We start from the raw sequence: 23,695 nt of genomic DNA, 5'->3' as shown, positions 1-23,695 counted from the left end.
CCACGTCTTGTGTTCCTCTCTTTAGAAAGCTGAGGCATTTGAAGATTTTTGGACATTTTTGTGATAAGTTCAAGGTACTCGATTCATTACCTAGATATTAAAATGCCTTTAGGAGTGATATTCGGTTTAATTCAAGTGATTTAGGTTAATAACGAGGTATTGCAATAGTTCAGTTCGGTCAAACACTCTGGCATGCTAGCAGAACATAGTTTGCATAGAAACAAGGAGGCAGTAAGGTTCGACAGACAGTGAGTAAATCACAACTGTTTTGTAAGTGAGTGGGATGAAACACTGACAAGTTTAACTTAACTTGTTAAACCTTGTATTCTACCGTTTATTTACTACAAAAAGGATTGTTCTCGTGCTTGCAGTGATCTTAAAATTAGCAAGGATATTGAGAAACATCTAATTGCCAGTATGCTATTATTGCCTTTCTGGCACTATGACTTCGTGCCTTTAGTATGGCTGTAATACATAAACAGATTTCGATCCTTATATTTCCCCATCTGTGTGCTCTGCAGTAGTATTCCCACATCAAGATCACTAGAAAATCGTTAAAACGAAATGTCACTGTCGTTTCTAAAGACACAAAGAAAAAAACTCTTACAGGCCTTTACTTTTTATTGTGTATTTTACTGTAGCTGTCTATCTAAAAAAATAAATATATATCGTTAAATAATATGATCACTAGCCAGTTCACAGCTCATACTCACCAGCCTTTCATCAACTGACACGTATCTCAAAATACATTGATAAGAAAATCTTGCACCAGTCAAAGAAGAGAGAAGTCTATGATCATGCTTTCTCTTGAGATGAGATTGTGTCAGAAGTCTTTGGGATGTCTTTGGTAATTTTCTGATTGTCTTTAGAACTAGTAAAGAGTTGTAAGATTTTCCTTGAGAACTCTCCAAAAAACCTTTTGATCCGCAGGCTAGTGTGCTTCTCACTGAATGTTTCAAACATGGATGAGGAAAACAATGAGTGGCTGGCACAGCATTATTCTCCAAGCATGTGGAATAAGCGAATGGACCCAGGAGAAGTATTAGATTCCCACATGAACATCTGTACTAGCTATAGTGAAATTACTTGCAAAAATTCTCACTGCGAACTGAGTGTCTGTTATGGTGAAAAGAAAGCTAAGATGGATATATTTTATCCTTTGCAAGAGACTGATGAGACAGCTGTATCTGTAAAAAAAATTGGTGGTAGTTCTGCACCGGTAGTACTGTTTGTTCATGGCGGGTACTGGCAAGTAGGGAGCAGGAAGATTTACAGCTTTGTTTGTAAATCATGGACTAAAGCTGGTTGTGTTGCAGCAGTGGTGGGTTATAACCTTGCACCAGAAGCGAGCTTGAATCAGATGGTGAGTGAAATAAAGTCAGCAGTGAAATATATCAATACTAGGTTTCCAAAGTCCAAACTGTTCTTGTGTGGCCATTCAGCTGGGGCACATTTGTGTGCTATGATGATGGTGTCAGACTGGAGCAAAGATCCTTCAATTCCACAAGCCATTCATGGTATGTTCTTGTTATCAGGAGTTTTTGATTTGGTACCTATTGTAAATACCTATGTTAATGATGCATTAAAACTGACAGAAGAATCTGCTGCACAAATCAGTCCTCAACAAATTCTGATAAAGATGTCACCAACATTTATGTGCCCTATTTTGGTTGTGAAGAAAGAGCATGGTTCCCCAGAGTTTAATCGACAGGCTAAAGAATTTGTTGAAATCTTAAAAGTTCATAATGTTCAGTGTTCTTTGCTTGAGCTACCAGGAGTAGATCACTTCAGCATGATTGAAAACATAGTGAATAGTGATGATCTCCTCTGCCAGGAGATTTTAAAAGTTGTCAGAAATATCAACTCAGCAAGGAGTGAAACAGGAGTCAAAGGTTCAAACTCAAGTCTTTAATTTCACTTTGTGAATGGCTTATGCATTTACCCTGAGTTTATAAAAATTGTAGTGCATAGTTATGCTGCTATTTAGAGGTTTTGCTCAGTATTTAAACTTGAATATTACCTTGATGGATTGAATTTACTAATGATTCTGATAGCATGACCTCTCAGGGAAAATATACATTTTTGCTGCTATTTTTTTACACAAGCTACTTGATATCATAATTTAGAAAATATTTTAATCAGCAACTAGCGTCAAAAATCAAAATTACCTTGAAAACTGGCTTTGTCCAGAACATTTTTAAGATGTTCCTTCAAGTAATTATTACTAAATGCAGATACATTATTATTACCTACAAAACAAAAATGCAATGTGTGTAATTATCATTTAAATTTTAAATAATTAAACATTAGCAATTTATTTTCTCATTAACTGGTTTACAGGAATGATCAATTATTTATAAACACTTTACACCCAAACATCAGTATGCATATTCTCTGTACTGTTCTCTATGCATCCCTAAGGTGCTGACAAGGAGAATTTGTTTAACAATCAAGAGCATCTTAAGTTGGTGATCATTTCCTTTATTCTTGTGACCTTGCTATGGGATTCAAGGGAGATATTGTAGGGAGAAATTAGATGCTAATCACTCTTAGGGGTCAGAGGGTTAAGGGTGCCTTATTTGGTCACCAGAACAAATGGATGACAGCCATGATGATACTCAAGTCAGTGTTGAGTGATTTAAGTCCTTTTGTAGTGTAAAAAGTTTATTTTGCTTCATGAATTTACCTAGGTGCTTGCCACCTGATTGAAAACAACCTCATCCAAAAGATTTTGGATGGACATGCACTGATCAGAAATTGTCATCCCTTGAAAATTATAGACCCTCTAATGCAATAATTCACTTCTCATCATGTTCCTCTTGCATACACCAACACTATGGAAATAACTTTTTTTACAATACTGTCATGTCATCACATTATTTTGTAGGGTTGTGGTCTGTTAAATTAAACTTGCTTCATGTTGAAGTTTATCAAAATTTAGAAAGAGATACTTTGATTTTGTTACATGAATGTGTAAATTATTCCACACAGCTTTAATTGAGAGTTTGCTTAAATTAATTTCCTTGCATGTGTTTCTGTTGGACGCTTTTTGTTGTAGTGTTGTTAGAGTTGCTGTTGATGCCTTATCTGTGGTCTGATCTCTGTGCTGTGCGTTTTGGGCCATAAGGTAGGAGAGGGTCAATGATTTTGATTTGCTGAAATTGAGTGTATTTATCATACAACAAAAGTCCAAAGTTGTAACACAAGTGCAAATTACAAATAAAGTGCATACTCAACATTTTGTCTGTCCTGACTTTCTGTGATGCTTTTTTGGTGTTAATTATCACCAAGTAACAACCTCAGTTCTCATGTAGTTTGGTGTAAATAAGCACTTGTAAATTTTTCAAACTAGAAATTTTGTTTGTCTTTAAAAAATGTAGTCATGCAGATTTATAATGGTAATAGGACCGAGTGGAGTACAATTCAGTCTGTAATCATACAAGCGATTAACAAAATTGGATGAATGCCAAGCTGGAGTCCGATTTGTCAACTATGAGTATGATTTCAGACAGAATTGGATGACATGAAGTCCTGTTACCAATTAATCAAAACTATAACAATTTGATAAAGAAATTAGACATTGATTATACATTTTAGAAAATTTAAGAAAAAGAATTAAGAAAAAACCAGTTAACTTGGTGAAATGGGAGACAACAGTGCCTGCACATGAGGTGTTCTGTCCACTTACAAAGGCATGATGTGTTAACTGTCCCTTCAACTGTCCTATTATGTTGTCTAATAACAAGCATGACATGTACACAGTCCTATTAGTGCTTAAATTGGGTGGGTGATAACCAGTCACTTTCGGGAAATTTGTCATAGTTTTGATTAACAGTGAATTGTGCTTGAAATCATGTTATTACCTATGCTAAAAGAATTCAAATAGTTTTTGTTGTTGTTTGGTCCTACAGAGGCAAATTTTAGAGATACTTTTGTATCTGTTTCAGCCTCTATTTAGTCACCTGTCATCCTGTGGTTGATTGTTTTTAACCACTTACAATGCTTATTGCCTGACTGTATAATACTAATAATAAAGCTAATACTTATAACATGCATGTATTCAGTTATATATGCTCACTTAAGATATTGCTGTTGATAGCTCTGCTCTGGAGAATTAGCCAGGGGTTTGAAAGCAAGCTGGCTACTGCCAGAGTTCTGCTGGCCACTTGGTAACATGTTGCCTGCTGCTCTGCTCAAAATCATTACCTTTAATGCCATTAATCCTTTAACTCCCAGAAGTGTTGAACATGTAACTTCTCCCTACAATATCCATACCTTATCCAGAAAAGAGATATTGAGAATACTCAAACTTATCATTGAGGTGGAGGTTGTTGTCTCAATCTAACACCAAATTCTCATAATTAAGTTACAGGGAGATTTGTAGTAGCTACAGGGGAGAATTAACAATCAGATCTTGGGAGTTAAAGGGTTAATGAACTTTTCTTAGTCACCTACTTTTTCAAAGATCTGATGCCTACTTCAAAACATTTTGAAACCCCTGATTAGGAGGGTTGTTAAATTACTACAGATAATCATAACCATTACAATTTCCTCAAATGCGATTGGTGCATTAGCTGCTTCATTTTTCACTTATTTTTCTTCAGAGTTGTAATTGGACAGTTGGCTGTCATTGGACATCTGTAATCAGACAGCTAAAGCAGCCAATCATACCAAGTCCATTCAGCTTAATCCTCGAATCACAGAATTGATTACAATAACCATAGCAACAACCACTTAATTGCCATACAAACCTGGGGAATTTAAAAAATGGAACAATTTTCTCTTTAGAAAATGTCTCTACCAGAGATATCTTCTCAAATAAATGTTACTCTTTTTTTTGTTTAAATTGTGATGGTTATGATCAATTGGTAACAGGATCTTGTGTTATCGAGGTTGGTCTGTAATCATACTTGTGATTGACATATAAAACTCCATTGAAACTCCACTTGCTGCCTTTACTATTATTTATTGCAGTCCATTTGTTGGCAGAACAGCCAGATACTGTAGTGTCTCAGTCTATTGTTGTATCATACAAGGTAAATTCCCCCACACGTCCCCCCACAGCCCCAGCTGAAATGTTTAGCAAGCAGTTTTACCACTGCCAGGAATATTTTCTGTACATCTTCATTTCTTCATGGTTATTTCATTTTTGTGCTTTTAGCAAGGAAGGTATTGCCCTGCATTACTCTTTTCTTACAATGCATGTGGCCTTATTGGCTGGTGGTACTCAAGTGCAATCATGCATGCAGTATCATTGAGCACTTGTGTAAAATTTTTAAATATGGCAGTAGAAGCGTACCTCTCTGCTCAGGGAGAGGAGGCTGGGAGCATAGTTACAGACTTCAGATTGTCTGAGATTAAGTCTCTTAACCCTCTAACTCCCATCAGTGATTAACATGTTAGTTCTCCCTGTAACATCCACACATTATCCAGCCCACATGTAATGAGAATACTTAAACTTATCAGCTAGAAAGTAGTAGTCTTGATCTAACACCAAATTCACGCAATTTCCTTACAAAGAATTGTGAAGCAGCTAAAGGGGAGAATTAAATATCAGATCTTGAGACTTTAAGGGTAAAGTTACCTGAAATTTTCTGAGTGTCAAGTGTCATTGACATTTATATTCAACAAATAGATACTTATATGTTCCCATGCATGGATCACCTCCAAAAAACACATTAGTTGCTTCCAGCTCACAGGTAGAATTACTTTGGCAGATTTTCTGCACTTGAGCAAGAGAATTCCCTGAGTGGCAGTTGGTGTCAGAAGTCATCCAGTGAGGACATGAGTGAGAATCTAGCCTGCCATAGTTTGCAGACAGAATGTTTATCTTTCCCTCTTTGTTGCATCTCAGTTGGCCAGATTCACCCTCACAGATTAAAAGGTGACCTGCTGAAAAAGTTGTTGACATCTGTATTAAAGCAGAATTAACCATTCAAAATTTTTTGATGGCTCAGCATTGCTCAATTCATTATGGAGGAGTTAGTTTTATTTTTCATTTTCAATCTTTGTTATTTAAGCTATTTATTTATCTATTAATTTTTCATTTTTCAATGTGCACTGGAATCCTTATCGAGGGGTGTGTAACTTGTTTCAGGCATTCGGCAGGATAAACGCTGTGAAAGCACAGGGTACCCAAGCTCTCCCTTTGTTCAATCCTCTGCTCCGTAACTCTGTATTAAATGAAGCAAATAAACTCTAATCTTCATGTTATGTTTTTTTTTTGTGTTATGTTCCTTCTCTGGTAGTGATTTCAGGCCATTTCACCGAGTTTTAGCTGGGCTCTCAACAAGCAGTAGTGGAATGAGAAACCTGTCCCCATAGCAATAGTCTCAACTCCCTATTACCCTCTTATAGAGAGCCTGTGGTGAAATCAGCTGCGATAGCAGGTCCCAGCAGTGTTAGAGCTTAAAACGAGAAAAGACTAGGTCGGGTTCATTACGCGACCCGACCAAAGCCTCCCTCTTTTTTTCACTTCTTGGCTACTATCACGCGGTAGTCTCGCACCCAGACCTTCCACGGCCAAGTGGTAGTGGTTACAGTTACACCGTAGGATCTATCGAATACCCTTCTGAAATTAAATCGCGCCGTTTGCTATCGCGCCTCATGTTACTCACTGAACGTCTGGAACAGGATGAAAAATTGCAATTTTGATTTCTAAGTAGGGTTTTCGTGTTTTTATCTTGGGTATAAAACAGCAAACCGGGAGCATAAGAAAGTGCTGGCTGGGCGAATTGCGAGAGAAACCTGTCAAAGTGCTGTGATGAAAGTGGGGGGAGGGGAGGGGTTGGTTGTAACCCCTATGGATTATATCGCATCTAAGGAAGATAACAGGGGATCATTCATCCTTTACCTCAAGGTCTGAGATAACAAAAAATAATTGCTGCAGAAGAGGTTAAGAAAATTACATCCTTTAAATGCCCTAAGCTGGATATGAAGCTTATAATCCTTTTAACTGCAAACGTGTGCGTGTTTGCTTGAGTTAGTTGTAATTAAGGAATAATTTAGTGCCTTTGATCAATATTCACTTTGTTGCTGTAACGAACCCCACTACTGAATTTTGACAACACCCACAATTTTCCACGCTTTTAACTCACCCATCTCACAACGTTTCCCACTGTATCCTGAGGCACAATCGCAGCTGTATTCCTCCTCATTGAAAGTTGGGAAGCAGGACCCGCCATTTTCACAAGGATTTTCTGTGTGCAAGGCCTCTGCTAATCATATAGAGAAAACAGCTCCCTTATGATTGGTGAGACAATTTTTAAACTGGATATTCATAGTGATATCGCAAGCCAAAACACTCTCGGCATCAACTGCGGCGTGACTGAATGCCTTTAATTTCGACTCTTCTCATTACCGGAGTCCATCAATTTTCTTTGCAGTTTGAGATAAATATAACTGACTTGTATATGTTTTGAAAAAGTGCAAATTGTATTCGAAAACGTGTGATTACAAATTAATTAAAATCCTAAATCGATCGATGAGCCATCGAATACATGGATTATTACAAAGAGAACATTGTTTATTTGTACCTCTATGAGTTTGTTTTTGTGTGCTTCTGACTGCACTCAGTAATGGTTTTATCTAAAGAATATCAGTTCATATTCTTTTGGTTTTATTTGAAGTTGAACTATGCGTTTGGTTAATGAGAAGGCTCGAATTTAAACCAAAAATTAATTATCAAATTGATGCAAGACGCGTGTCTCCGTTACAAAACATATGTATTTGCTTGAGGCGAAACAAATAAATGATTTACAGATATCTCTATTGTTTCACTGTCAGAATTAACTTTATAAATCCAAGAACAATGTCAAAAGAGAGAGGGTATCTATGTTTGTTGTAATATTCAATAGCAATGTTCTTTCAAGTAATTCATCAAGTAATTCTTACTTAAGGCAACACTGGAGTAAAGGGAAAAACTAGACTTATTCATCAGTTCTGTTCGGTTGAATCATTCCCTAGTAAACCTAAAAATGAAAATTGCACTTGATGTTCGGTTGAATCATTCCCTAGTAAACCTAAAAATGAAAATTGCACTTGATTAATTTTTACCAGTTATATAACCGGCGTACAAAACTGCAAACAGTAGAAATACCGGTGCTTAGAAAGGAGGCCTTCAGTACTCACTAACGAGGGCAGTGTTGTCAAATTTATAGTAAATGCTATCGCTTCCTTTACATGTATTTGAAAATCTAAAGAAATTGTGTTGCACCGTCGGTGCGGGGGTATTTCAAGAGCGATACGCTTTAAAGACGGCTCACTCGAAACGTCAGCTTACAAACTCTCTGCGGTGGTCAATTCTCATTTTCAACTCAGTTGATAAACTGAACCAAATCATCTGATGATGTAACTGTACAGAACTCTGTGTTTTCTCTCATTGGCTGTCATTTACGCTCAAAAATAGATCTGCGAACTCTTGAGTCATCAGTTTGGAATGCTTCTGAAATTTATAATGTAAGTCGCCATTGAATTAATAATGAAATTGAAAAATTAAAACACTTACAATAACAGACGGGCCATTATTTCATTGTATTCCTTCCTCCCTGTGAAATCTCTTTTACAGGGAATCTTCGAGGGATTCACAACGATTATATCTTCTCCATCTGTAGTTCTTGAGTCTGATAAAAGAGATTTTGAAAGTATAAGACTTGATATATAGAGGTAAACGCCGCGTAGATTTCCGATTTCGATCCTCTCTAAACCTGAAACAAAAAGTTTGGGAGGGGGGGAGGGGATGGTAAGGGATGGAGCTGTTCAAAGCCTAGCAGGAGACTTTTATGATGGGCAAGCTCTGACGAAGGGCTAACGCTCGAAACGTCAGCTTTTTTACCCTTTACGGTGGCTAATTTACGTTTTCAACCCAGTTGTTAACACTAATTACCTGCCAAGCTCTTAAAGCTTGTTAAGATTTCATTCCCCGGATGTAGAGACCACTGAAAGAAAGAACCTCGATAAAGCGTAAGTTTGCACAATCGATTGTTACCTTTGAGGGAAATAAATCCTTTTAGAGGTGACAGCCTTTCTTCGTCTGCTATCCGCCTTCGTTCCTTCTGAATAGATTCCCGCTGTTTTCGATTTTAGATCCCTCTAAAAGTGAAAACAGCAGTTTTTTTACACCAAATAACAAGGAAATAATCAGTTGGTAATGAAGTTAAACTTCTTTGCAAGATTTTTCAGCGCTCAGGTAAGATAGATCGTCGATAAACTTAACGCTCCAGTGTTCTTCCTGTTGGAATTTGCCCTACATGTACCTTGTGAAAGTCTATCATAACTTTTATGCTTACGCGTTTCTGTCAGACGCGTCTCCAATAAAATAAAAAAGTTGCCAAGCTTAGTACATATAGACAATCACGATTGGTTTCAGTGCTGAATGTTACAGTCTGAGAGGATGACGCAAGTTTACCAATTCAGTTCTAGACTGCAGTGAAGAAAAACCAACGAAATACCAGACTGGTTTTGAGAATTTGGGCATACTGCTTTACATCGCATGGTTCCTTAGATTTTCAAACAACTGCTTTGATTGCAATTAAACCCCTTTCCAATAATTATATGGTTCTCACCAAAAGATATCCAGGCATTAGTTACCTTGATTGAAGTTAAGGCCTGCAACTTCAGCTGTCGATTTTCCAAGGTCAGCGGTTTCCTCGATCCGTTAATTTCATTCTCCTTCCTCCCAAATGCTAATGATTTCCTTGTCTTCTTTAAAGTAGACAATTTTTTCTGACTACACCTCAGGGACGCTCTTTTGACTGGCATCTTTTCGGAGTCATCTGTGCATTACTTGATGCATTTGCGGACGCCACTTCCAATTGGTCAGTCTGGAAAGAGGAAGTTTCTATGCTAGGCTCTTCTGTATTTGAATGGGTTGACTCGAGAGCTGTGGAAGCCATTCCGTCAGAACATAATTTGTCAACATTCTCCGAATCGTTATCATTTCCTTCTGGGATTGTGATCTGTGAAGAAAAAAGTTGGTATTATCAAGTTTTGTTAGAAATCGGTTGATTACCCAAGGATCACCAGTCTGAACAAATTTAGGGGCTCAATCAAAACTACAACAAAATTCTTGAATGTGATTGGTTATCATCTGCTCGATTTGAGCATTAATAGGATAGAGCGCGCGTTATGCTTGTAATTAGACAATGTAATAGGACAGTTAAAGGAACAATTAATACGTCATGCCTTTGTAAGTGGACAGGACGCGTCATTGCGCGCGCTGTTGTCTCGCATTTCGCCGAGCTAATTTTTCTTATGAAAACGTGTAATTCATTTATAGTTTCTTTCTCAAATTCTGTCATAGTTTTGATTAAGTTGTAACAGGACTTCGTGTCGTCCAATTCTGCCTGTAATCACTCTCGTGATTAACAAATCGGACTCCCTCTTCGCGGTCGTACGATTTTGTTTATCACAAGTATGATTACAGACAGAATTGGAATTCCACTCTAAGTTTCTAACACTTGAATATCGGTGATCAAATAATTTGTCCTGAGGTTTGAGTTGTGGTTAATTGTTAACTTTTCCCGCCCGACTTACTGGTCTCCGAGTCGAATGGTTTCGTCCAAAATGTTAAGTGTCTCCATGATTTACTGTACATATACTTTAGTCAGCTCTCTATTTCTTCTTTTCTCATAAGGAGTAAAATGGATGCAAAGAGACTAGAAATTCAGTGGAAAAAATCTGTGATCATGAAAATAGAAACAAGGAAAGAAATAGAGAACTGTTTTAAAAAAAGATTTTGAAAGGGTGGAACAACATGGTGATACTTAAATTTTGTGTTGTTATGCTATAATTCTTTTAAAATTTCAGATCTCGGGAATTCGGAGTAACTAACCTGAAGTCAGGCGTTTTCTTTTCCGGTTGCTGTGGAGGGGGGGGGGGAATAGGAGAGGGAGGGGGTGGGGGCGGGGCCAAGTACGCGAGAGACCGCCGACTCTTGCAGAGCTACACTGTTCGCGGTTCCCAGTTAACACCTGGTCGCAGTTATTGAGAATTACTCCTGCGCGCGTTGACCGGAAAAGGGACGGGGCCGATCGCATTTCATGGACCCTTTACACCACGATGTAGCGGTAAAGCCACGGCCCTGCATGCTACACTCGACAGGAAAACGCTTGAGTGACTGGGGTCGCAGAAGGCGAAGATAAGTAACACAATCAACTATACATGATTGGAGACTGACCGTTCCGAGAAATTTCTCTTTAGGTGAACTTTACTCTTAGTTCACCTTACTAACTGATTTCCTTTCGTTTGCGCAGGACCGTAGTTCACTATTTATGGCATTGAAGTCCCAGAGGACTTATCTCGACTTCGTGGTAGGAACGGGTCCGCCCCGGAATAGCAAAGGTTTTCGACTGACTAATAATCATGATCGGATATCAAGTGCTACGCAAATTCTTTCTCCTTTTTCTTGTTCTGGAGACGACATACAGCTGCCCGAGTCATCGACATGACTTCCGCGAAGAGGGATTCGGCGTCGCGACAATTTCTGCACATTTCCGTCAAATGGATCACAATAAAAAATAGCAGACTTCTTGGAATAACTGTTTCTTCAAGCAAAGACCGTGGGTCAGTGGAGATATCTAAACGGCTGTCAATCAAAAGTGCCGTAACAGTTTGTTCGAAATGTGGAATGGCGACAGGTATGGTTTTTTTATGACGCTCGGTCAAATCAACCAAGTTACTGCACTAAGTCCTGTATTAGAACCGCTCCTTACACAAGCCATCGCTTCTCAATACCAACAGCTGACCTGAGTCAGGCTGAGCGTAGAACTGTAAAGAAATATTCCAGACCATTGATCAGTAGTGTGCATCAATTCTCATTGCAGGACATTGCATTGCAGCTTTCTTAAAAAGCTGCAAAACTGCGATGGGAGCCAAAACGATATAGCTAGGCTGAATATTCTAACTGTGTGCCTCACTTGGCTTGTACAGAGACAATGGGGGACAATTTGCAGGCTACCGAGAAGTTATAAACTTAAGAGTAACACAATCTTCATTAATAGTACATCGACCGATACAAGAGCGATGTTCTTACAGTTTTTCCAGGAAAAAAGAAAGAATTGTGGACGCAAAGGCTCCTATATTAATAAGTATGATAAAAAAGTCCATGACATCTTAACGATCCGAAAAAGTTAACGAACTGGAATTTATTCAAATTCTAGTTAATCGCAAGTACGAGTTGTCAGAAAAAAAAAGGAATTGGAATTAATGTATTTTTAACGAACAGAGGTTGCTATTTATTTTTTAATGACACTCAGTGAACAATTTCCAGCTCTTCGGAGATAACGAAATAATTAACAACATTTCATTCTTGATTTAATTCATGACGAATGTCCCGCTGGTTTAAAGTTCAGTCTTGCGTTTTAAAGCTCATCCTTATGTTTTGTGTGGAAGAAATGCTGTCCGCATTTTCGGCAATAACTGTTCTGTATAATGACCACGTTGTCTTCAAAGTGAGTCTCAACTGGCTGCTCTGTTTTCAGTAGATCATGTTGTCCGTTAGGGCACGGGTTGATTTTCTCAACTTGGTAGGAATCTTAAGTGAAAGTCACTCGAGAATGGACCACCTCTTTTTGGAATTCTCTGTATGTCTTACGAACCTTCTTGAGTCCTACGGCTCTTAACACAGACTTAACTGGTTTTTCTACCACCTCCTTGAAGACTTTTTTCACTGGTTTGAAGACGACTTTTCTCACAGTTTTTTCTACCTTCTTTAGAGCTCTGCGAACGAAACCGGAACTCTCGTCTGGTGCACAAGCGATCACAATCAAACAGATGATCATGAGTAGAACCCAAGTAGATTTCCTCATCTTGTAGTAAATGTGACTGGGTAGAGGAAGAGGTTTCTATTCGAAGAAAGTGTTTTTCATAATTTATTATTGAACTTTTACACTCTCACTTCATGGAAAATTCCCACTGGGTGAAAATGACTCAGCTTCCGCTTTTTTCTATCAAAGGTCACGCAACAGATATTACGTAAACTCTACGAATTGCTTTCCCTCGCTGAATTTTTTTGGTTTAAAATCATTCTCATTCTTTGAATTTCTATACCAGGATGAATCTCACTGGCATCATACAAGCTTTTCTTTAAAAGTTTGACTCGAAAAAAAAGATGAGCAACAGCTGGTTCGTGGGGTTAAACACTTCTTTGTGTTATTTCTGGGAAAAAATCCCGTACCTATCCAGCCTATTACTAAGCTTCTCGTTTATCAAACGTCACTCAACAGTTTTTACGCAGATTCCATGAATTGCTTTGATTCTGTATTCACGCTGTTACAGCACTTTCCGGACAATGTCGGATTGGAAACCGTCCGTATTCTGTGTCTATAGATCAAGGAAGGGTTTCCCTGGCATCTCCGGGACTCATCCTCGCCTTGATTTGACAGAGCAGGTTATTGCAAAGGGTTTGAGCGCAAAGAAATGGGTTTTTACCCTATGCATAGCATACATGAAGGCGGTGTTCTCTTGTTTTTCCTCACTGGGAAGCTTCCCTGAAGAGCCGTTTCCGGTTTATCAAGGTCACGCAACAGATCTTGTGTAAATTACTTTCTGTTTTCAGGTCTCACTGCTACAACTAATTCACAGCAATGGCTCCTGCTTCGCTTTCTGAGTTTTGCTGGTTTAAAATTGTTCTTCTTCTATGCGTTTTCAGACAAGGAAGGGTTCTAATGGCGTCTTGTGAGCTTGTGCCTGCAATGTTTGATCCTGGAACGAAGCAAGTTATCTACAATCCAGGACAAACTCGTACACAGAAAAAAGATTTGCTCGTGAAATAGCGCAAGACGTAAAAACGGAAAAAAGCAATCGAACAAGCAAATCAGAAGCTTTGGATTAAATCTAAGGTTTCAAAACAGCGGCATCCCTTCGTTTGGAGTGAATTATCAAAAGGTTAAAATTAACGAGCAGCGACAGGAAAGCCATCATCAGGTGAACATTGCCATTAACATACCAAGAGATTGTGACGAGGGCTGCAAGAAACACGCTGATAAAGTATTTCAGTTGGCAAATAACGCTCTTTACAGTGATGCAAAGCAAAAACGTCTCAACTGACGGAACTTGCAACTTTTGGTCAAGAAGGAGACTAAAGCAATACAGTCGCGTCGGTAGTTAAAGATGCAAGACATTTGCAAATGGTTTTGTTCACCGAAATTTCGCTTTTACAATAATGAAACTCCTGCGGTTTAACAGAGACAAACTTTCGAAATATCACGTAAACGATTCAAACAACACGGTTTGGATGAATGGAAAATGTAAATATACAGAGGAGACGTGGTCGGATTTGAGTGGAAGCGTCACAACTTTGTGTCAGGTCAGACTTTTGTCCCACAATTTTACAGATTCAAGGATGTAATGATACAGTACTAATTCCGGTTGGTCCTGTGTTGCTGATCACGTGAAGTCGGATTGCATGTGCCTTCGCATAAACGTGTTAAAAACGACTTTCATTTGTTGAGGTTTGTCCCATTTGGTATCAGGTGTCGCTTACAATGTCAAAAGTCATTCTCACTTGTAACATGGGTTTCATTTGAACAATAAAATACTGCAGCCCTGTTTTTTCTTCTTAGCATTTGAGTTGGTAAAGACCCGACAAAATACACGGCTTCGTTAAAATTATCTCGACTAAACCCCTACAGAGCGAGATTAATGACAAAAACTAAAACTTTATGTCCGGGTAACACGTGCTTTTATTTATGATATAAGAAATTAAAATGTAACCGATGACAATTAAAACGAATGGTCCAGTGACCCATTCAACAAAATCTGTGTTTGATAACAGAATACTATGATTGAATTTCTGGCCCCTTGTTCGATATATAGCTGGGCTCAGCTTCCTTATTGTAACTAGTCCTACAATGAGGTTAAAAATTAACTAGCTTTTATTCAAGGTACCGGAAACTCCAATCTGACACATTACAATAAAAACAGAATGGTCGAGTGACCTGATGAACAAAATTAGTATTTGATGATTGAATTGTCCAGTTGTATCGCTGGCCCCATGATTCATATGTAGATGGGGTTAACTTTTGAAGTATTCTAAAAGTCTACAATGACTAGCTAAACAAACGAACGATACGTTTTTTCGACGAATCGATTCCAAAGTTCGTTCCAGCCTTAAAACGTCTAATATTTCAAGGTATCTCGCTTACAGAATGAAAAAACGTATACTGGAAAACCTCTGAAAAAAATGTTTATCCTAAATTTCTAGATATCGGTTATTTTTCTTTGCGAAAAGGCTAAAGAACCATTCTGGCTCTTAAATCACAATGACATTGAACCTTTTCGTTAGATTATTAAAATGTCACTGACTCGTCCCAGTTGTAAAAACTTATTGTTCAGGTTGTGTAGACAATGGAGGGCTTCTCACGAAAATTGCTCCTAACATTTTAGTGACAAACATGCCTGACTGCTAAAGAGAAATCCTAAATACTATTAACTGCCTTGCTAAAAAAAACAACGAAAAAAAATTCGGTTATATCACACGAAATGTTCTGTTTCATACGGTAGAGGCAAAGATGATGGTCCTCAAAGAGGTCAGCTTCACTCAGAGTGCAGGGTTTGCTGATCAGTTTTGAACTTTGCAGATTATGTCTTCTTTCCTGTAAGATAAGATTTACAATATTAGCAAAGGAGTTGTAAAATCTTGAATTGATTCGTTGGTAAAGTAATTGTTAGGTCAATTCAATATATTTCTTCTAAGAATTTCTGCTGTTATGACAGCTTTAGTCGCTGTGAACTTCAGATACTGCGAGGCTTTTGGTGAGGAAATTTGACGCGGAATTGAGAAAATTTACTCGCAGAAGCTCGATTTGGAATTAAGACCCTCTACGTCTGTCAGTAACTTATTGCCTGCCGTCATTTAAGATACTCTTCCATTTGTCTCGTTCGTCTTTTCAACAATAGCAAAAATACATCAGGGAACTACATGAGATGCAACACAAATCCTTCCTTTACTATAACCAACTTATATACTTTCTTTACTCCATAACATGAAATAAATGAGGGGGGGGGGCGTGTGAGTCTTTAAGTGACTTTTCTAAATCGTCCGAATTTGAGAGAATGCGCTACAATGTCTCCCTTTACACTCTAAGATAATATCAATAGACAGGCTCAACCAAAATCCGAGAGTGTCCCTGACTTGCTACAAAGTTGTTGATTTTAAACTTAAATCCTGGTTCCTTCTGACATGTCATAAAAAGTAGATTTAGGCCTCAGTAGATTCCCATCCCGAGTGTGATTTTTACCGCGGTTTTTTTTTAAATACAAACCTTTCCCCTTTTCCTTAACACCTACCTCAATGTGACGTTATCTCCAATCAGCATGAACGTAGCCCATTTCTTCACTTCAGAATACTTGGGGTTACCTCTCATCCACTTTCTGACCTCGTGAAGAGATTCACTGGCACTCTCACCACGGAACAAGTGTTCGAAGAAACATTTCATGAACTGCTCCGTTGATTCGTCGTCCAAGGCCCACCGCGCCACTAACACCGACCGAGCACCGGATCCTAAGAACGCTCGAGCGATTCCAATTACTCCTTCGACTTTGATCTCTCCGCACCCACTGTGACAACAGCTTAGAACTACCAGTTTAGCTCGAAGTTGAACTTTTGATACTTCAGCCATCGTCAAAAGGTATTCTTCTTCTTGTGGAGTATTCTTAGTAGTACTGACGGGGGAAAGTGCTATTTCTCCTCGATCGGGATTTCCGTGAGCCGCAAAATGTATCAACGCAACTGACTTCATCTGTTCAAGAACCGCCTCCTTTGTTGCATCTTTCCCTAACAATGGGATGACGCCAAGCATTTTTCCAATCATTTCAGCTTCTTTTCTTGCACCTGGTAATGGATCAAGGATCATTTGCTTTCCCTTGTAAATCACTTCTCTCACTTCAGGTTCACCCACTATCAGTGCCCCAGTGTTACTGTGATAGTTTGAAGGACTATCCTGAATGACCTTGAGGACCGTCAACGAAGGAACGATGCGGATCCTGAATTTTTCAGACAAATATCTTCCTCCCTCGTCAAGTAAGGCTGCAAATGGCACTTGATACATGCAGCTGTCAGGGACAATGATAATTTCAGGCTCTTTCAAAATATTGGCCACGGGAGCGATAATTATTTTGTGGAACAAACGCAGACATGTTTTCATATCTTCAGTTTCATCGTGAGATGGAGGCGATCGCTTAACATCGCCAGATAACTTTAGAACAGGTTCGTCATTTAAAGAGCGATCTTCGTAATTCTCTGTGGGTGGGATGGCAAAGTGGCGGAAACTCTCCGCAAAAAGCTCTTTCGGATTTGGGAGTGAGCCGGCATTTCCAAAACTGTCTGAATCCTTTCCCTTTTTGCGTCGGAAAATAATCCCTCCGCTTGTTTTGAGAACCCAAATCCGTACATCTTCATCATCAACCGAAAGGTACACAAAAGTACAATTTGCTTCTCTTTTAATGATATCATGAATGCAGAACAATGCCAATTGTGGATCACCTGAAAACTGGGGCTGTTTAGCAGAATATTGAGCCGTCATCAAGTCCGCTAGAGCTCTTGCCCGTCTGAGTTCTTCGACGTAAAGGGAATCTTCAGGATTCCCGGAAACAGAAACCAATTTACTGAGTATCTCATAGGGAAAGGCACCATACTCCTCCAACAAAGATATTTTGAAGTAATCATTATCTTTTACGAAGTGTCGCAATTTTTCGAATTTTTCAATAGTTCTCAAAAGATACGAAAATGCTTCTTGGAAATTAGACTGAGCCAACTTCAAAACCGTTAGACCACAAAGAGATTTAAACTCATTCATATTATGTCCAATGGCTTTGCAAATTGAGAGAGCCTTGCTAAGATGTACTTCAGCTTTGTCAAGTTCACCCAGTGAATGAAACAATGATCCTAAGTTTCCGTAGTCAGCTGCTTCTCCCTTTCTGTCGCCAATTTCCTTTCTGATTGCAAGTGCTTTCTCGGTGTATTCTTTAGCCTTTTCCCATTCACCCAGTGAATGAAACAATGATCCTAAGTTTCCGTAGCCAGCTGCTTCTCCTTTTCTGTCGCCAATTTCCTTTCTGATTGCAAGTGCTTTCTCGGTGTATTCTTTAGCCTTTTCGTATTCACCCACTGAATGAAACAATGTTCCTAAGTTTCCGTAGTCAGCTGCTTCTCCCTTTCTGTCGCCAATTTCCTTTCTGATTGCAAGTGCTTTCTCAGTGTATTCTTTAGCCTTTTCGTATTCACCCAGTGAATGAAACAATGTTCCTAAGTTTCCGTGGTCAGCTGCTTCTCCTTTTCTGTCGCCAATGTCCTTTCTGATTGCAAGTGCTTTCTCGGTGTATTCTTTAGCCTTTTCGTATTCACCCAGTGAATGAAACAATGTTCCTAAGTTTCCGTAGTCAGCTGCTTCTCCCTCTCTGTCGCCAATTTCCTTTCTGATTGCAAGTGCTTTCTCGGTGTATTCTTTAGCCTTTTCGTATTCACCCAGTGAATGAAACAATGTTCCTAAGTTTCCGTAGTCAGCTGCTTCTCCTTTTCTGTCGCCAATTTCCTTTCTGATTGCAAGTGCTTTCTCGGTGTATTCTTTAGCCTTTTCGTATTCACCCAGTGACTGAAACAATGTTCCTAAGTTTCCGTAGCCAGCTGCTTCTCCCTCTCTGTCGCCAATTTCCTTTCTGATTGCAAGTGCTTTCTCGGTGTATTCTTTAGCCTTTTCGTATTCACACAGTGACTGAAACAATGATCCTAAGTTTCCGTAGTCAGCTGCTTCTCCCTTTCTGTCCCCAATTTCCTTTCTGATTGCAAGTGCTTTCTCGCTGTATTCTTTAGCCTTTTCGTATTCACCCAGTGAATGAAACAATGTTCCTAAGTTTCCGTAGTCAGCTGCTTCTCCCTTTCTGTCGCCAATTTCCTTTCTGATTGCAAGTGCTTTCTCGGTGTATTCTTTAGCCTTTTGGTATTCACCCTGTGAATGAAACAATGTTCCTAAGTTTCCGTAGTCAGCTGCTTCTCCCTTTCTGTCGCCAATTTCCTTTCTGATTGCAAGTGCTTTCTCGGTGTATTCTTTAGCCTTTTTGTATTCCCCCAGTGAATGAAACAATGTTCCTAAGTTTCCGTAGTCAGCTGCTTCTCCTTTTCTGTCGCCAATTTCCTTTCTGATTGCAAGTGCTTTCTTAGTGTATTCTTTAGCCTTTTCGTATTCACCCAGTGACTGAAACAATGCTCCTAAGTTTCCGTAGCCAGCTGCTTCTCCCTCTCTGTCGCCAATTTCCTTTCTGATTGCAAGTGCTTTCTCGGTGTATCCTTTAGCCTTTTCGCATTCACCCAGTGAATGAAACAATGTTCCTAAGTTTCCGTAGTCAGCTGCTTCTCCCTTTCTGTCGCCAATTTCCTTTCTGATTGCAAGTGCTTTCTCGGTGTATTCTTTAGCCTTTTCGTATTCAGCCAGTGACTGAAACAATGTTCCTAAGTTCCCGTAGCCAGCTGCTTCTCCCTTTCTGTCGCCAATTTCCTTTCTCATTGCAAGTGCTTTCTCGCTGTATTCTTTAGCCTTTTCGTATTCACCCAGTGAATGAAACAATGTTCCTAAGTTTCCGTAGTCAGCTGCTTCTCCCTTTCTGTCGCCAATTTCCTTTCTGATTGCAAGTGCTTTCTCGGTGTATTCTTTAGCCTTTTCGTATTCAGCCAGTGACTGAAACAATGTTCCTAAGTTCCCGTAGCCAGCTGCTTCTCCCTTTCTGTCGCCAATTTCCTTTCTCATTGCAAGTGCTTTCTCGCTGTATTCTTTAGCCTTTTCGTATTCACCCAGTGAATGAAACAATGATCCTAAGTTTCCGTAGTCAGCTGCTTCTCCCTCTCTGTCGCCAATTTCCTTTCTGATTGCAAGTGCTTTCTCGGTGTATTCTTTAGCCTTTTCGTATTCACCCAGTGAATGAAACAATGATCCTAAGTTTCCGTAGTCAGCTGCTTCTCCCTTTCTGTCGCCAATTTCCTTTCTGATTGCAAGTGCTTTCTCGGTGTATTCTTTAGCCTTTTCGTATTCACCCAGTGAATGAAACAATGTTCCTAAGTTTCCGTAGTCAGCTGCTTCTCCCTCTCTGTCGCCAATTTCCTTTCTGATTGCAAGTGCTTTCTCGGTGTATTCTTTAGCCTTTTCGTATTCAGCCAGTGACTGAAACAATGATCCTAAGTTTCCGTAGGCAGCTGCTTCTCCCTCTCTGTTGCCAATTTCCTTTCTGATTGCAAGTGCTTTCTCGGTGTATTCTTTAGCCTTTTCGTATTCACCCAGTGAATGAAACAATGATCCTAAGTTTCCGTAGTCAGCTGCTTCTCCCTCTCTGTCGCCAATTTCCTTTCTGATTGCAAGTGCTTTCTCGGTGTATTCTTTAGCCTTTTCGTATTCAGCCAGTGAATGAAACAATGTTCCTAAGTTTCCGTAGTCAGCTGCTTCTCCCTCCCTGTCGCCAGTTTTTTTCCTGATTTCAAGTGCTTTCCTGTAATATTTCTCAGCTTTGTCGTATTCCCCAAGTGACTGAACGACTGTACCTAGGTTTCCGTAAATGGTAGCTTCCCTGATTCTGTCACCATAGGACACCGTGATTGCCAGTGCGTTCTCGAAATACTTCTTAGCTTTGTGATATTCACTACGCGAATAAGATAAATGTCCCATCGCAAAGTAACATTTTGCTTTCGTTTGTTTGTCAGCCGTACATTCTGTCACATCAATTGCCTTCTGATAATATTGTTTTGCCTTTTCAAACTCATTTTGGCTCTGATATATCTTTCCCAGTATTAAAGTTATTTTCCCTCTTTCAATTGTGTCACCAGAGGCATGGTACATATCAAGAAGTTCCTTGGCATATCTTTCTGCAGATGTGTAACTGGAAGCCATGCAAGCCGCCTTGAACATTAACATATTGATTCCCATGGTAAATTGGAAACAGGTCTTCCTTTTCAGCTCGTTAGATTTTAGAAAGATCAAACATTCTTCGCCTAACATCATGGCTTGTAAACCACGACCAGTGTTCAGGAAGAAGGTAGCAACCACTAACCCAATAACCATCGAGAAGGTTGCCATAAGTTCTTCTACGTTGTCCATTTTCGACCTTTTGCCGATTGTTCGAATGAAATGAATGAGACAGCGTAAGGATTTAATTTAACTTTGTTAGATCCGTTTGCAGCCGCTTGATTCAATACTCAATACTTTTCATAGGAAAGTGCCAACTGTTAAATGTATAGCCAGAGTCAAGGCCACAGAGAAGTTTGCCAAAAGTTATCCTGAGTTTTCCATTACGAACTTTTCCCAATTGCTCGAGCGAAATGAATGACACAACTTTAATCTGAGGATTTAAATCAGCTGTGTTAGATCCGTTTGCAGCCACTCGATTTAATAGTTTCTTAATAAAGAAATGCGGTTGATTCTGAAGACAGGAAGCTCACCAGAATTTCCTTCTGTCCTCATAGGTTATTTTCGTGGTGTATTTGGTTCCGCTTGACTTACTCAGTCTTCTATATCATAATAATTCATGTTTTAGAAAGTTTTTGTAATTAGCGAGGAACTGGGGATCAAAATCAGCCGATGAATTCTGGTATTTGGTTTAAAATCAAAAGAAACTGTTAACATAATAAACTTACAGTTTCACAACAATAAACTTACTTACAACAACTGTCTCAAATTTCTTGGCCTTGTGATTGAAATCCAGATAAAAGCGATGCTAAGGCACGACTTTCCCTTCGGAAAAAAATGCAGGTTGTTTTATTAACAAGTTACAACACAAAACACCTATCACTGATGAATTCGAAGATAGAGAAATTCTTCAGCGTAATCAAGGTCTTAAACACATAAACATGAAACTCGAGGCCCAACTCCGACATAAATCCATATTTAGCCTCTATCAGCCAGCCGCTGGTCGGGAAACGAACTCGCAGATTGAAAGCTAGACCAGATGAAAAGTCGGAAATCGACCTTCATTTATCTTTATCTGTGGATTTTTATGCATAGAGCACTCCAAGGAACAACTGGAACAACGTACAGACTGCATATCTACGCTTCTCAAGCAAAATTTTACCTGCAAACGCGAGCAAGCTACTTCCGGCTTGAGGTCTACTCGATAGCAGCCCAATTGGAGACATCAGATTTATTCAGAGAATTAAAGTTCATGTGGGTGATTATTTTAGAGCAAGATTGTCAGGCAGTTTAGAAGTATTTAGAAGTAAATATCAGATTCTCTGAAATTTTTCTTTTGATTCGCTTGATGCCACTGTTTTCCTTCCACCGTAATTATTTAGGCGACCACAACGTGAATATTGGAGATTTATCAAGGAAATAGCTCACAGTTTTAACAGATTACGCTTACGTCATTATAAATGAATTAAAACTAACGCACGAGCTGTAAAACTACAGTCCAACCTCGATTAACCGGACCTCGATTATCCGGACTATTCGATTATCCGGACTTTCTTCTCTGGTCCCAATTTTTCTATGAATATTAATTAGTTGTGATCTTGAAAACTCAAAGTCGCAAAAAGCCCAATAATCCTTTCAAAAGACTGTTGAAACAGCGTATTATCCAGTGCGCTTTTCAAAATTCGAAAGTGCGACGAGACAAAGAAATATTCTGATGCGTTCAGCTGATATATGGTTGGCTCAATTGTTTTGTTGCCAAGGGAATTTCATGTTTGATTAGTTCCTTCCGCGTGAGCTGTGTAAACACACGAGCGATCGATCGTAAACTCAAATCAAAAACATGCCTACGAAGCGAAAGCTAGCCGTTCTATTGATTAAAGATAAGCAGATAATTATTTCACATTTCTATCTCATTAATATTCATATTTTCGATTATCCGGACTCTCGACTATCCGGACTATTTACCGAGGTCCCGATGAGTCCGGATAATCGAGGTTCGACTGTACTATAATATCGAACAAAGTGAACAGAAATTACTTACTGTGTTCGTCGCCTTCGAAAGTGAAAGTTAAGAAGTTTGCCGATGGAGAATGCGTCACGTGACTATGATGCTTTTCAACCACCCCCTAATGCTCATCGTCACGTCATCATAGAACATTTATCGACTGGAAAGAGAATTCATCCCAATTTTTTTTCTTATTGTCTTCCGAGTTTTCAAAGTTAGCTTTTACCTCACTTTGAGAGAAGCGAACGACCTTAGCCACAGATATCAGAAACATAGATTTACCTTACCATCCCCTCCCCCCATTTCTTCTTGACTCGCCTTAGTTCTCCACGTCTTGTGTTCCTCTCTTTAGAAAGCTGAGGCATTTGGAGATTTTTGGACATTTTTGTGATAAGTTCAAGGTACTCGATTCATTACCTAGATATTAAAATGCCTTTCGGAGTGATATTCGGTTTAATTCAAGTGATTTAAGTTAATAACGAGGTATTGTAATAGTTCAGTTCGGTCAAACACTCTGGCCTGCTAGCAGAACATAGTTTGCATGGAAACAAGGAGGCAGTAAGGTTCGACAGACAGTGAGTAAATCACAACTGTTTTGTAAGTGAGTGGGATGAAACACTGACAAGTTTAACTTAACTTGTTAAACCTTGTATTCTACCGTTTATTTACTACAAAAAGGATTGTTCTCGTGCTTGCAGTGATCTTAAAATTAGCAAGGATATTGAGAAACATCTAATTGCCAGTATGCTATTATTGCCTTTCTGGCCCTATGACTTCGTGCCTTTAGTATGGCTGTAATACATTA

At 39.1% G+C, this 23,695-nt stretch overlaps 2 protein-coding genes and 1 pseudogene across 2 annotated transcripts; 1 reads left to right on the top strand and 2 right to left on the bottom strand.

Moving 5' to 3' along the window:
* Positions 1 to 29: 29 nt before the first annotated feature.
* On the top strand, positions 30 to 6,098 carry LOC131780083 (kynurenine formamidase pseudogene; annotated as a pseudogene).
* LOC136282628 (L-rhamnose-binding lectin ELEL-1-like) lies at positions 5,609 to 7,184 on the bottom strand. Its single transcript, XM_066170309.1, has 2 exons — positions 7,098 to 7,184; positions 5,609 to 5,911 (listed from the first exon to the last, which is right to left on the bottom strand). The coding sequence occupies exons 1-2, from the start codon at positions 7,182 to 7,184 to the stop codon at positions 5,609 to 5,611; spliced, it is 390 nt and encodes a 129-aa protein (XP_066026406.1).
* A 7,484-nt stretch (positions 7,185 to 14,668) lies between these two features.
* On the bottom strand, positions 14,669 to 22,972 carry LOC136282689 (tetratricopeptide repeat protein 28-like). The gene is made up of 5 exons (XM_066170384.1): positions 22,927 to 22,972; positions 21,640 to 21,710; positions 18,267 to 21,318; positions 16,288 to 17,786; positions 14,669 to 15,593 (listed from the first exon to the last, which is right to left on the bottom strand). Exons 3-5 carry the CDS (start codon positions 21,075 to 21,077, stop codon positions 15,560 to 15,562), a joined length of 4,344 nt encoding a protein of 1,447 aa, XP_066026481.1. The 5' UTR covers positions 21,078 to 21,318; positions 21,640 to 21,710; positions 22,927 to 22,972; the 3' UTR covers positions 14,669 to 15,559.
* Between the last annotated feature and the right edge of the window lie 723 nt (positions 22,973 to 23,695).

This window comes from Pocillopora verrucosa, chromosome 7 (assembly GCF_036669915.1).
Source record: "Pocillopora verrucosa isolate sample1 chromosome 7, ASM3666991v2, whole genome shotgun sequence".
In the NCBI taxonomy this organism is placed as follows: Eukaryota; Metazoa; Cnidaria; class Anthozoa; order Scleractinia; family Pocilloporidae; genus Pocillopora; species Pocillopora verrucosa.
The sequence above is the reverse complement of the archived record's forward strand: the minus strand, read 5'-3'. Positions and strand labels throughout refer to the sequence as shown.

What these genes read in the sequence shown, in the direction of transcription:
- LOC136282628 (XM_066170309.1), bottom strand. Translation starts at nt 7,184, where the DNA reads ATGGCGGGTCCTGCTTCCCAACTTTCAATGAGGAGGAATACAGCTGCG. An exon ending in TGGGAAACGTTGTGAGATGG is followed by an intron (nt 5,912 to 7,097) that starts GTGAGTTAAAAG and finishes GCTTTAATACAG; the next exon opens with ATGTCAACAACTTTTTCAGC.
- LOC136282689 (XM_066170384.1), bottom strand. Translation starts at nt 21,077, where the DNA reads ATGGACAACGTAGAAGAACTTATGGCAACCTTCTCGATGGTTATTGGG. An exon ending in TTGGCGACAGAAAAGGAGAA is followed by an intron (nt 17,787 to 18,266) that starts GCAGCTGACCAC and finishes AATATGAATGAG; the next exon opens with TTTAAATCTCTTTGTGGTCT. An exon ending in GGAGATAACGTCACATTGAG is followed by an intron (nt 15,594 to 16,287) that starts GTAGGTGTTAAG and finishes CTTATCTTACAG; the next exon opens with GAAAGAAGACATAATCTGCA.